The sequence below is a fragment of the Mauremys reevesii genome, linkage group 2 (genome assembly GCF_016161935.1).
Source record: "Mauremys reevesii isolate NIE-2019 linkage group 2, ASM1616193v1, whole genome shotgun sequence".
Lineage (NCBI taxonomy): Eukaryota > Metazoa > Chordata > Testudines > Geoemydidae > Mauremys > Mauremys reevesii.
Genome location: NC_052624.1, coordinates 37,253,392 through 37,267,903, shown reverse-complemented (window position 1 = coordinate 37,267,903; position 14,512 = coordinate 37,253,392). Strand labels below are relative to the sequence as shown.

Genomic DNA, 14,512 nt, shown 5'->3' with positions numbered 1-14,512 from the left:
CCTTCCCTGTCCCCTGACTGCCCCTTGCCGCCCCATCCAACCCCTCCTCTCATTCTTGATGGCCCCCCAGGACCCCTGCCCCATCCAACCACTCCTTCTCTCTGTCCCTGACTGCCCCCACCACCTCATCCAACCCCTGCTCCTTCCTGACTGCCCCCCAGGACCCTTGCCCCCATTCAATCCCCCTGTTCACTGCCCTCTGACCGCCCTGACCCCTACTGCCCCCCACAACCCACCGAACACCCCCTCCCTGCCCCCTTACCACACTGCCTGGGGCCGGGACCGGGTCCACTCCGCCGGGACCATGACCGGCGCCATGGGGCCCAACTCCCCAAGCCGGGCCGGGCTGGAGCCGCTCAGCCGGCACCGCGGGGCCCGACTCCCCGGGCCGGGCCAAGCCAGGCCGAGCCGGAGCCGCTCGGCCGGCACTGCGGGGCCCAACTCGCCAGGCCAGGCCGGAGCCGCTTGGCTGGCACCGCGGGACCCGACTCCCCGGGCCGGGCTGGGCCAGAGCTGCTCGGCTGGCACCATGGGGCCCGACTCCCCGAGCCGGGCCGGGCCAGAGCTGCTCGGCCGGCACCGCGGGGCCCGACTCCCCGGGCCGGGCCGGGCCAGAGCTGCTCGGCCGGCACCGCGGGGCCCGACTCCCCGGGGGCCGGGCCGGGCTGGAGCCGCTCAGCCGGCACCGGGGCTGGACCCGCGGGGCCCGACTCCCCGGGCTGAGCCGGAGCTGTTCGGCCAGCACCGGGACCGGTGCCGCGGGACGGAGCCGCTCGGCCGGGACCAGCCCGAGCCGGGGGTGCTTGGCCGGGACCGGACTGGGGCGCTCAGCCGGGGCCAGGGGGATCCGCTCAGGTGGAGCTGGACTGGGCCACGTGCGCCGTCCCTCCCACCCGGCTTACCTGCCTGCTCCTTGTTTCAGGCTTCCCGCGAACATTTGATTCACGGGAAGCAGGGGAGGGGGAGGAGAAGGAGGGCGGAGCGTTCAGGGGAGAGGGGAAGGTGAGCTGGGGCTGGGGACCGGATGGACAGCTGCCCGAGCCTTTGTTAAATTTAAAAGCTTTTTAGAACCAGTTGTCCTGGAACAACCGGTTCTAAAAAGGCTTCTAAATTTAACAACCGGTTCGTGCGAACCGGCTGGAGCTCACCACTGAAGATATATATATACACACACAGAGAACATGAAATAATGGGTGTTACCATACACACTATAACGAGAGTGATCTGTTAAGGTGAGCTATTACCAGCAGGAGAGAAAAAATAATTTGTAGTGGTAATCAAAATGGCCCATTTCCAGCAGTTGACAAGAAGGTGTGAGAAGCAGTAGGGGTGAAAAATAAACATGGGGAAATAGTTTTACTTTGTGTAATGACCCATCCACTCCCAGTCTTTATTCAAGCCTAATTTAATGGTGTCCAGTTTGCAAATTAATTCCAATTCAGCAGTCTCTCATTGGAGTCTGTTTTTGAAGCTTTTTTGTTGTAATATTGCGACTTTTAGGTCTGTAATCAAGTGACCAGGGAGACTGAAGTGTTCTCCAACTGGTTTTTGAATAATTCTTGACATCTGATTTGTGTCCATTTATTCTTTTACGTAGAGACTATCCGGTTTGGCCAATGTACATGGCAGAGGAGCATTGCTGGCACATGATGGCATATATCACATTGGTAGATGTGCAGATGAACGAGCCTCTGATAGTGTGGCTGATGTGATTAGGTCCTATGATGGTGTCCTCTGAATAGATATGTAGACAGAGTTGGCAACAGGCTTTGTTGCAAGGATAGGTTCCTGGATTAGTGTTTTTGTTGTGTGGTATGTGGTTGCTGGTGAGTATTTGTTTCAGGTTTGGGGGCTGTCTGTAAGCAAGGACTGGCCTGTCTGTGGGAGTGATGGATCGTCCTTCAGGATAGGTTGTAGATCCTTGATGATGCGCTGGAGAGGTTTTAGTTGGGGGCTGAAGGTGACGGCTAGTGGTGTTCTGTTACTTTCTTTGTTGGGCCTGTCCTGTAGTAGGAGACTTCCGGGTACTTTTCTGGCTCTGTCAATCTGTTTCTTCACTTCATCAAGTGGGCATTGTAGTTGTAAGAACGCTTGATAGATCTTGTAGGTGTTTGTCTCTGTCTGAGGGGTTGGAGCAAATGCGATTGTATTGTAGAGCTTGGCTGTAGACAATGGATCGTGTGGTGTGGTCTGGATGAAAGCTGGAGGCACGTAGGTAAGTATAATGGTCAGTAGGTTTCTGGTATAGGGTGGTGTTTGTGTGACTATCGCTTATTAGCACTGTAGTGTCCAGGAAATGGATCTCTTGTGTGGACTGGTCCAGGCTGAGGTTGATGGTGAGGTGGAAATTGTTGAAATCATGGTGGAATTCCTCAAGGGCTTTTTTTCCATGGGTCCAGATGATGAAGATGTCATCAATGTAGCGCAAGTAGAGCAGGGGCATTAGGGGACAAGAGCTGAGGAAGCATTGTTCTAAGTCAGCCATAAAAATGTTGGCATACTGTGAGGCCATGCAGGTACCCATACCAATACGACATTAATTATCAGTAGCTCTGCCAAGATTGTGATCTATCTGGATCTTCATGGCAAGAGTGTTTCCAGGGACGTAACAAGTAAATAGCTCTGCATATTTATTACCACAATGAGACGATCACCCTAATGCTGTCATTTTCCATTATACTTCATCCATTTTGAAAACTCAAGGGGACTCAAAGTTGGAATATTTTCCTTCATGCATAACAGAACACAGAGTTTATCATATCATTCAACATTCCTGAGAAAACTTCTTATGAGACAAAATATCAGCACTGGAGTACAGAGCACCACAGTGGAATTGTCAACAACCATATCAATATAGCAATAAGGATTTTACAAATGTGACAAAGATTAATTTAAAAGACACTTCGAAAAAACAAAACAAAAAATAGGAATAGAAGTGGTCTAGAATTTTCTATGCCCATACCATCAAGTGACAATACCACTAGCAGAAAATACCATCAGACATCATACAGGAACTACAGATGTTCCAGTTTCTTCCACTTATCAACGTTTGATTCATTCAACTAAATGGATCTGAAATTACAACAAAATTTCCTCCATTTTTATTGCTCTGCTACCTAAGTATTTTAGAAAACACAACTAAGGTGAATCTTGAGCAGTTTCTTAGCCCTTACTTCCCACAGTTACACCTGATAAGAAACATTAAGCTTCTACTGAGTATCAGCACAGGAAGAGATACTGCAAGCAACCGAGTTCTTACCATTACTGAAATTCCTGCTCAAATTGTCCTAATATTCTCTCTCAATATCCACATAATGCTAAGAATTTTCACTCTTTTTCCTGTGATTACAGCTCCTGGGAGACTCTGTTTCCCGATACACACTTACTTACCTGAAAAAAAAAAAACTATCTAAACCAGAGGTTTTCAAACAATGCCCCTCCCCCTTCCCCAGGGGAGCTAGAGGACCATTCGGGAAAGCAAATACACCTCCACCCTCTGACTCACCTCAATGGGCCACCCAGCCTGTGGGTCAGTGTTAACATCTGCCGAGCCGCATCGATTTCCATTCCCAGCAGCCTCTGCACCCAGCACTGGCTCCTCCCCCAGAGACCACCGCACACGCCTTCCCCCACCCTGAAAACCCGGGGGGGGAGCAGATATTGGCCCTGCCCTACCAGTGCAGCCTGATTGCAAGGTAGAAGCTGCCCGCTGCTGAGGAAACATTTGCTGTGCCATTGGTATCTGTGTATCTGAAACTACAGGTGCAGGTAATTTAATTAAAGTTGTGCTATGGTCTCGGTTAGGTTTATGAATAGGCTACCAAGCATACTTTTGCATGTATCTATTTTGGTCTCAATTGGGGGTGGGCACAACCAAAAATTGCAACTCAAGGGGGGTGGGGAGACTCAAAAAGTTTGAAAACCACTGATCTACACACTCTGATGACCAAAGACTATTTGAATGTTGAAAACTGTGGGTGTTTATTCAACCCAAAACACCAAAACTGACAGAAAACACAACTGACCAATTTACAAGACAGCCAGACTCTAAATGGGTATTGCTGAAGTAAAGCCTTAGATATTGTGCAATTTGCAAACCTTCATAAAAATACAATTAATCTGCATAATGTTACTTATTTGCCATAGGGCTGTTCTAAATTATGCCAGCTTCTAATGGAACGCTGGGGTAATTACATCAAGTGGGAAACTGCTGGAATGCAGCAGCTCCTATCATAACGCCTACACTGGGGGAAACTGGTAGGAGTGGTGTAGGGCTGGCTACACTGGCTCTACAGAAGCTGGAGATTCTTCCATGCAGAGGGGACTCTCAACTGCCCATTTGGGGCAGCTTTCCAGACCCTTTGCCCCACTAAAGGGGGTTTGGAACATGATCCTGAATTGGGACCACAATCTTCCTAAAAGTTCCAAGTGTCATTGAGAAGCTGGAGTATTATTCCTGTTTTTCTATTTCTTCTACAACTTTGAAGCGGATGGCAACTGCAGAAAATATTTTGAACTCCACAATATGCCTTAAGGATCATGTCTTCTTCAGCAAGTAGTGTGCTGAACACTTATATGTCAGAAATTTGGAACAATTGTACCTAAGATGTTTTCATCTTTTCCATTTTATTTCTATTGTTTGAGCAAATGGCAAAGGCCTCTTTTGTCATACTTTTCTCTTCACTGCTGAATGCCATCAGCAGCAAGTTGGACATATACTCCGTTTTCAAATTAAGATTTTATAGAATTAAATAGGAATACATTTTTCCCTGCATGGATGCTTGTAGATATCAGGTTATTTTTAACATTTGAACAAATAGTTTAGTATTACTGTCAACAATTATTAAGTTCTTCCCTAATTTTCTCCTCTTTCTTCAGTTACAGTGGTAGCCCTGGACCTACAAGTTTAAGTCTGTTTCCAGGAACATAGGAAGAGCTTCAGTCAGTTCCCTTGAACCGTTCATTTTGTGGCATATGGAAGACTATGTTGTTAGCATAAAGAAAGGTTAGCAACTTGGTAAGAAAATGTAAATCTTTGTCTTTCAGATGAGGTGTGGAGGAGGGAGGTGATTGTTGTTTTCTGCATACTCACCAATTGATTTCAGGGCCACCCAAAGGGGGGGGCAAGTGGGGCAATTTGCCCCAGGCTCCACAGGGGCCCCGCGAGCCCTGGCTGAGAATCCCTTCCCTGGCTAGAGGCGCCTTTTTAATTTTTACTCACCCGGCAGCAGTCCAGGTCTTCGGCAGCAGGTCCTTCAGTGCTGCCGAAGATGCGGAGCGAGTGATGGACCCGCCGCTGCCAAAGACTCGGAGTGCCACGCGGTGAGTACAAGCGCCGCAGCGGGAGGCGCCTTTTTTATGTCCGCTCCCCCGCTTTGCCCCAGGCATCCTGACTCCTCTGGGCGACCCTGACTGACTTTTGCCATTTGGGGATGGCTGTGACTAACAATGCTTACTCCAAAATAAAGCTGATGATCAAAAGCTGCTAGAAGGACTACTACAGGAAATCACATCATATCATCAGCTGTTTTTCAATTATGACAAACAACTCTCATTTGCAGGATCAAACTCAATAGTCTGTTCTTTCACTTCACTAAACAATTTGATCAGGAAGAATCCAAAGAAACTGGTTATCCGGACTTTTTCAGAGGAGCACAAATCCTCTCTTGCTACTCAACAACTCTTGACTATTTACATGGCATTTGAGAAGAATTATCCATTTTCATTACTAAATGTCCATTCCATTTCTTGTTTCCTATTATTTCTTTCAATCTTAGGCATGCTGAGTCAGAAGCATATAGTCTAATATTTGGTAATCATTAAACACTAATAATTAATCTTATTTACAGTTGATCAGTAGCTTTCACTTTTATTACAATTAGAATGAGAAACGATCCCCTAGTGAATTCAATATTGAAAAATAAGCTTTATCTAGAACTATATTAGAAGATATAATGGCCACTTCCGAGAATTTTCCTGACTATAGGAAATCAAGCCCTCTGTAGTTTCACATTCAATCCACCATGTACAAAATCCAATGACAGTGGAGTACCTACACTAGTCACACCTCTCTCTCCAGTTACCAATTAGTCCCATCCACTTCCCACCCCATGTAAGCATCTAGATAGTTCTATAACTTTATATTGCCTCCCAACAGACATTACAAGAACCTTAATAGTCTCAAAGAGTCCTGTGGCACCTTATAGACTAACAGAAGTTTTGGAGCATGAGCTTTCGTGGGTGAATACCCACTTCGTCTTGCATCCGATGAAGTGGGTATTAACCCACGAAAGCTCATGCTCCAAAACTTCTGTTAGTCTATAAGGTGCCACGGGACTCTTTGCTGCTTTTACAGATCCAGACTAACACGGCTATCCCTCTGATACTTAATAGTCTCATCTCTTCTCTTTAACTTTGGCTCCTAATGTTTCTAATACCAAAATCTTTCAAATATATGTTCGTATAAATACTTCAAAGAAACATACGTTTAAAACCAAGGTAAAAAATTAGAACAACCAATGTATTAGTGTTTTTTCTCCCTAGCATAAATAGCCCATACCAAGACTGATGACAGTGAATTTTGATTCCACAGGAAGTTATATAATCAGTCCATATGGTAGCTGTCATGAATAAAAACATTAATTAAGTTGTACCGTGTGGAGATGAGTAGATGTTTTTAGATGCTGACCATCTTAGAAGGATGTATCTGGTCAGTAAGGTTGGATGCTTTTTGCAGGACAGTATAACTGGTCTGCATAGGTTACAGCTGTTTGTTTTGTTAATTTCTACAAAATCTAAGACGTGTTTTGTTGGCTGAATTTGTCAAGCAGGAAGCCTGTTTTCATCACCAGGGTATAGCTCATGCTAAAAAAAAATGCATGTTTCATTTTCTACAAGACAAAAATGCTTTGCATTAAAAAACAGTCTCATATTTTGGTCAGGTGAAACTGTCTGATAAATTTCTTTCTAGCAAATTAGGTAATGCAAACCTAAGTTACAAAACAAAAACTGACCCAAGGATAAAATAAAAGCAACCCTTGGAGATTCATTTTTTAATTCTACACAAATGAATATTTATAAGAACAAGTCACCTTATTATGATCATAGATGATTCAGTGATTTAACAAGCTTAAGAACTATTATGTACAACCAGCTGCTGCCAAAATGTTATTTACTTCCTAGCACCAACTATTTGGTTATTTACAGTTGTGTGGAATCAGAACTGTTTCTACAGAAAAAGGTAAGATGGGTTGTCTTCCCATGATTGCTATATATACACAATAAGCAATTTTATAATACTTTTCATTTATAGATCTTAAAACACTCCACAGAGAAAAGTGTCATTAGCCACATTTCACCGATTAGGCACAGAGATGTTGAGTGACTTGCCTGAAGTCACACAGCACACCAAAGGCAGAACAAAATTATAACCCAGATCTGACAATCATGTGCCCCATACATTAGACAGAAAAAAAAAGTCTTATATGTATGAGAGTTTGTACAGGAATGTGAATTAGGTGAACTGAAAACTTAAATACTATTATTATATGTATTATGGTAGCACCTAAAGGCCCCAACGGGGATCAAAGCACCATTGTTCCAAGCACTGTACAAACAAACAGCCTTGGTCTACCCTTAAAATTTTAGATCAACTTAGCTATATTGCTCAGGGCTCTGAAAAATTCACATCCGAGAATCATAGCGAGCTGACCTCCATTGACCTAACTATCACCGTTCAAAAAGGTGGGTCACTTACACTGTGGGTCACTTACTACCAAGGAAAAAACCCTTCCATCAACGTAGGAAGTGTCTATACTTTGGCACTACAGCAGCATAGCTATAAAAACTGTGTGCCACTGAAACACCCATTGTGTAGACATGTCCACAGTAAGGAACAAAGAGCTTACAAACTAAGGCTCTGACTACAGTACAGCCTATGTCAGCAAAACTTATATCGCTCAGGGGAATGAATATTCCACCCCCGAGTGACACAAGTTACACCGACATAAGTGATCACGTTCATAGTTTCTCTCGCCGACATAGCTTATGCTGCTCACAGAGGTGGTTTTTTATGCCTATGGAAGAGAGCTCTCCCATCGGCATAGAAAGTCTTCATCAGACACACTGCAGCATTGCAACTATATCAGTACAGCTGCTGCAGCACTGTACATATAGACATAGCCTAAATAAATAAGACAGACAAAGGATGGAAGAAAAGAAGTGGTACTAACCCCATTTTACTGATGGGTGAACTGAGGTAAAGAGCTTACATGACTTGCCCATGATCACATAGGAAATCTGTGGCAGAAAAGACAATTGAACCCAAATTTCAAATCCCGTCCAGCTCCTTACCCACAACACAGTTCTTCCTTTCATACTAATAGCACATCTAAGCATGGTAAAGGCAAAGTTCTCCTCACAGATGTTAAGGATTTTTGCAATAGAGTTGCTCCTTCAGTAAACAATATATAAAAGGAATTTCAGGTACATAATGCAAGAGGTACATAGCCTTGACTTCTCTGATGGTTCTAGTACAGCAGAAATTATCCTTTCTATCAACAAGAATTGCATAAAATCAATCAGCTAGAAATTAGACAGACCACTAAAACAGATTTCTTTCTTGTCTATAAAAAATGTGAACTTTGTATGTGTACTTAGTTGTGTTTTATTCCAAAGTGTACTGAATTAAACTATTTCATATAATCTAGTCCTCCCTGGTCTATTAGTTCCCCCCATTCTGCTCCCTCTGCCCCACCAAAACAAAGCATAGTTTGAAGTCAGCACATTCACAGATCAGTATTTATTACTGTTATTTCTAACAGAAAATGAAGTTGGTTTCAACAGTTCCATTTCTTGTAAGAACACCAGTGAAATGACTAAGAAGAAAGGCAAATACCTGCACAATGGAAAGGAAAATAAAGTTCAAAATACAATGTAGCAAATACATTAACTCAGGAACTAATAAAGAGGCACTGAAATTACTGAGGTTATAATGCCTTTTGACTTATCTAAACGAAAAGTTAACTATGGCTTTCACACCTATTAAATGGTTTTAGTGTTGTTCTTCCATTAAAATTATTTGTGCATAATTCTGTACTTTTTTCTATAAATTATACTCTTACTGATGGATGGCCTCAGTTACTTGTCTAATAATAACTGCTTTTGTCAAGCACTTCCAGTAGCCTATATAAATAAATGTACATTCTGTTTTTCTTTTGCAGATTTTATGATCAAGCAATAATTGACCCAACAGGGGTTTCAGTGGTCTCCTACTGATGAACACTAAAGAAGGTAAATCTCATTTAAAATATTTATATTAGTGTTACTTAACTGAGTAACTTTAACTATGTGATCAATCAGATGCAAGATTCATAAGTCAAAAGATAATAATTCAAATAAACAAACTACATTTTCAAAATACCATTTTGCATTACATCAAACTGGTGTCTCATTTTTCCTGGAAAAGTATTCAACATTTGTTCAGACCAACATTTGTTACTCCTATTAAAAATATGACTCTGCTTTATGTGGTTCAACAATAAGATATACGTATATCAATACTTTACGCAAATGCTCAAAGTAATATTCACAAACCCAGTACAAGTTTGACAAAATTTAAGAACAAAGTTTAGAAAACTTTACAATCTCAGGGGTACTCACCTATACGATGTTCTTACATTATTTTTACTAATTCAGCTCTCATTTTCTGAATTATGATCTCCCATATTATACATACTAGCTCCTCCTGACTAATCTGAACAGTGATTATTAAATAATTATGTTTTTTTAAAAGGGCAATAAATTCCTTTTTTAAGGATCATTATTACACACTAAATTCATTAAATCAGCTAATAGGAAGAATAGTACCTAACATGTTAATAGCACTTTTTCTCCTCACCCCCACTCTGAAAGATCTCAGCACGCATTAGACTGCACAGAAGAGTATCACTTCCCCAACTGAAACGTAGGAACCTTTGGCATAGAAACGTAGGAACCTTTGGCACCTACCATGCACTCACAGCACAGAGGAATTTTCTGTTGGAGAGTGGGTTATTAAATATAAATAACCAATTGGAACTACTTAGGAAGTTTTAAGTGAGCAGAATACCAGAGTTGAAATGTAGCCATGACAAGGGACATACAAAAATGTGTTCTTGCAAGAAGTACCAAAGCATCACAGGATCTGTAATGACCACAAGTTATATGGGCTCTATTTCAGACTTCATCCAAAAGACAACACTTCCAACAGCAGAGGACCATCCAGAACCATGATGGGCCATTGACTGACTCAAAGGGAAGTGTGCCACGTACGGAATCATCAACACCACTTCCTGTAACCTTGTTTTCATCCTGCAACTACTGATGAAGCCTGTACCTGTGTAATGTAAGAGGTCTGGGTTCACAGTGCAAGGTACAATCCTGCAGGAAGAACTAGAAACTTAGGGATAGGAAAATAAATTCCTAAAATGTGATTACACACCCTCAAAGGAAAATCTTCAAGGTTTGGCAGCAGAGTAACAACATTTACTAAAAATGTTCATATTTTTACAGCACACAGGGATTTTTACATTTATTTGTAAATGATTTTATCATGGAAGAGGATAAGCATAAGCTATTTACAAATCATTGGACTGTTCTGTATGGGTCCATAGTGAAGTGTTACACTGATGAAATAAGGCTTTTAGGATAATACTTTTTTGACAAATATTTTATGTATTAATACTTTTGGCATGGAAATTATCACAATATCAGCATATACTTTAAAGGGACATTAAGGTCAAATTTGGTCCATGTTTGATTAAAAAAATACCCTTTTAAAAAAGCAAAGAACAAATGTTTCTAAAGCTTAAAAAATATATACTGGAATGCACCTAGCAAATGTTAGGGCACGGTACAAACAACAGGGACATTTTTTATATACCAGAATGTTCCCCTATAGTATTTGCAACCCAAACACAGAAGCACTGTACTAGTTCATTAGAACCGGAAAATGAGCTTGACCAGAATGGGACTATAGACCAAAGTGAAACTGACTAAGCTTTTTTTGAATATCAAAGCTGAGATAAATGCAGAAGGTAAGTAGATGGCAAGAACAGCGAAAAGTAAAATGAATTTTAAAAGTATTCAGCTTTAGTAAACCAAGGTGTTGTTTGAACAACAGAAATAAGGATTTTTACAAAAAAATACGATTTTTTTAATTGTTCAATTCCCCTGTAAAATTCTTACCAGAATTGAAAATTATAGATCTGATTATAGACCAGGGGAAGGCAACCTATGGCATGGGTGCCGAAGGCAGCACGCGAGCTGATTTTCAGTGGCACTCACACTGCCTGGGTCCTGGCCACTGGTCCGGGGAACTCTGCATTTTAATTTAATTTTAAATGAAGCTTCTTAAACATTCTGGAACCTTATTTACTTTACATACAACAATAGTTTGGTTATATATTATAGACTTATAGAAAGAGACCTTCTAAAAAGGTTAAAATGTATTATTGGCACTCGAAACCTTAAATTAAAGTGAATAAATGAAGACTCGGCACACCACTTCTGAAAGGTTGCCGACCCCTGTTATAAACCTAAACATGCATTGAGCTCTGTGTGGGGAAATCTCTCTATCCTTGCAGATTCCCAGTGAAATTAATGGGGCTCAGCACTGGGGTCTAACCACACTCATTGCAGAATAGGGTTTTTATGCAGAAATTTGCTGTAACAGCATATACATTAAAACAGTAAATAGACATGGTGATCTTTATTAAAGCAAAAGATACATTGCTGCTTAGGACTGCACTGCCACACCTATGTAATACAATTAACCAACTTTCTAAAGCAATACAATTCATGTTTGTGCTCTGATAATCAACCCAACCAGCTATTTTCTCAAATTCATTTCTGCAAGAGTCGACATTTATAATACTTACGCATTGCAATATGGTTTCTTTTCATATCCTTTGTAGTTGTTCATGTTTAAAGCCATTTTGCAGACCTCACAATGGAAACATCCTTTATGCCAGTACTGTAAAGAAATTTAAATTATAGTTAATTTAAAAATTTTGAAGTTACATTAAGTATTTAAATACAATTTTAAGTCAATATTTTTGCAAATTAGGAGAGGATTTTTACCACTAGGATGTTTAATAAGTATTTCTGTAAATTAAAGATTTATGCAACTGTAAACACTTCTGAAACAACTCCAAATCCCATATATTCTTTAGTAAAGTGAATGCCAAGATCACAGCAGCTTAACCTTAGTGGAATTATTTTAAGGACACCTGAAGCAGAATTTTCACATTTTGATTAGTACAACATCAATACAAATGTTTTCTAAAAATACTACATGGATAAAACCACTAATTAATATGGTTGTTGGTATACTAAATATAAACTACATTTAATACACAGTATAGTATTTTCATCTAACAGCCACTACTCCCTTTCCAGCGTGTGTGGGGTGTCAATCTGGAGCACCCAACACAGTCTTGATGCTTGTACAATTATGAAATGATCAGGCTTCATGATAACTAATATTAAACAGGAATAATATCAAAGGAAAGGTCATCTCTCTTGCCCTGGTGTCAGTCACAGCAGAATAGTTGCATGATATGCTGTTGAAGCATCTCAAAGCTGCGTCAACCTTGGAAGAAATCTGCTATAGCTCATAGGGGTTTCACCTTTGAATATAACTTCCTTTAGGGAAAGAGAGAAGAAAAGGACTCTATTATCTATTCTCTAAAACATTGTCCTGTTATAGGCATTAGATTAAGGGTTGTTGTCTGAAACAGTCATAAAACCCTGTTGTGCTTGACGGGTGAATGGGCATTTGAATCTTGATCTCAATTCTGGGCTCCCTAGCATGTATTCATACCAATGCGTCAGCAGCGGCAGTGCTATGACATGCTAATTACTATCTGCCTATTTCCTCACGATTAGAAGAGGAGCAGATTCCAGCGCAGTGACAGGCAGAGGTGCGGTACTTTATTTGCAACCTGCAGGTATTTTACACTCTCCCTGGTGCTTTTTTTTTTTTTTTTTAAAGCCACATCAGTTAGATCCCTGCAGCAACAGCCGAGCTCCCAGGAAGAAAGAGATACTCTTGCACCGCTTCTCCAAGGCGACTGCCCCCTCCCCCTAGTGACTAAACATTAACCCTTCTAAACAGCTCCCCCGCACACACACCCCAGCATGGACGCCTGCTTTAGGAGGCGGTTTGCTGTTTTTCACTCATTTCAGACGACGTACTTATTCCAGCAGGCAAAATGGTGATACTTGAGGGGGAAGGGAGCACATCCCAGTGACACCCTCATGGTCACCATCCTCAGCCCCAAGCTCACCCATCTATCACCTCCTCCCTTGTCCCTATCCCCCTCCCCCCCGCCTTTCCTCCCTCCGTGCCCCGTCCCCTCGGCGGGGCGCCCAGCACCTTATCCAGGCAGTTGACTTTTTCCGTGGGATAGACGACTTTGCCACAGCGGGCGCACTGGGGGTTCATTTTTCAGGCTCCTCGCGAGCGACGGCGGCGACTCTGCAACTGGCCCCGGCGGTGGAAGCAGCTCCCGGGAGGCGCTGTGGCATCCCCGCCCCGCGCGGGCGAGAGGGCAGCCGAGCCGGGCGTCCTCAGCTCAGGGGCGGCGGGCGGGCGGGCGAGAAGGTCATCGGCGGAGGCGCTGCTCTGGCTGACTGCAGCGCGGCAGCATGTGCGAGTGGGAGGGAGGGGAGCCCGTGTCCCCCGCCCGCTGCCTGCCTCCACCCGCCTCCTCCGCTCGGTGCCTGCGCTCTGGGCTCCCCGCGCCGACGGGCTGGGTGACTCACGCTGCTCACAGCCCCCGGCGCCCTTCGCCGCGCAGGAACAAGCCAAACCCACCAACGCGCCGCAGCGAGCCAGCCCCGGCGGCGGAGCTCAGCCGCGGCGCCCCCGCGCGGCGTGGGCAGCGGGGCGCCGCCTGCCTGAGGCAACCTGCTGGGCGGCCGGGGAGACAGCGGGTGACAGAGACACTCCGCTGCCAACACGGCGGTCAAAGATCCTCAACTCCGGCTGGGAAATGATCGCTGGGCTGGGCCTCAGGCACACCTGCCTCCGCCCGGGGGAAAGGCTGAACGCGCGGCTGCTTGTCGGCATTTCATGGTAATACCCAGGGTTGCCAAGCCTCCCGGATTGTCCTGGAGTCTCCAGGAATTAAATATGTCATCCGAGGAAACCTCCAGGAATCCAGCCAACCAAAATTGGCACCCGGCGTCATATTTTGTATTTCCATAACCCCATTTATGGGGCAACTCAGGGCATTTTACAAACTAAGGCCCCGAGCCTGAAGTCAGAGCCCCACCAATGGTGCCTTGAATCTGTGTGGGTGAAGCTGCAGGATCCAGGCACTAATTGTACTGTGTCCATCTCCAGTGTATCTAACCATTTGTCTGGGGTTAGGCCGAGGACAGAAATTCCCTTTGGCAAAGGATTTTGAAATTGGGAAATGTGGCTTTGTTTTGAATTGGAACAAAACTCAAACTTTTGAAAATTCTC

At 43.4% G+C, this 14,512-nt stretch overlaps 1 protein-coding gene across 2 annotated transcripts in view; it reads right to left on the bottom strand.

Annotated features, from left to right (window-relative positions):
- Positions 1–13,848, bottom strand: part of NEBL (nebulette) — a 410,603-nt gene extending 396,755 nt beyond the window's left edge. For both annotated transcript variants that reach the window (XM_039523600.1, XM_039523599.1), the window contains exons 1-2: positions 13,418–13,848; positions 11,919–12,013 (exon numbers count right to left, since the gene is read on the bottom strand). In XM_039523600.1, the coding sequence (XP_039379534.1) occupies positions 11,919–12,013; positions 13,418–13,486 (164 nt within the window). In that variant the 5' untranslated portion in view covers positions 13,487–13,848. The remainder of the gene's footprint in view (positions 1–11,918; positions 12,014–13,417) is intronic.
- Between the last annotated feature and the right edge of the window lie 664 nt (positions 13,849–14,512).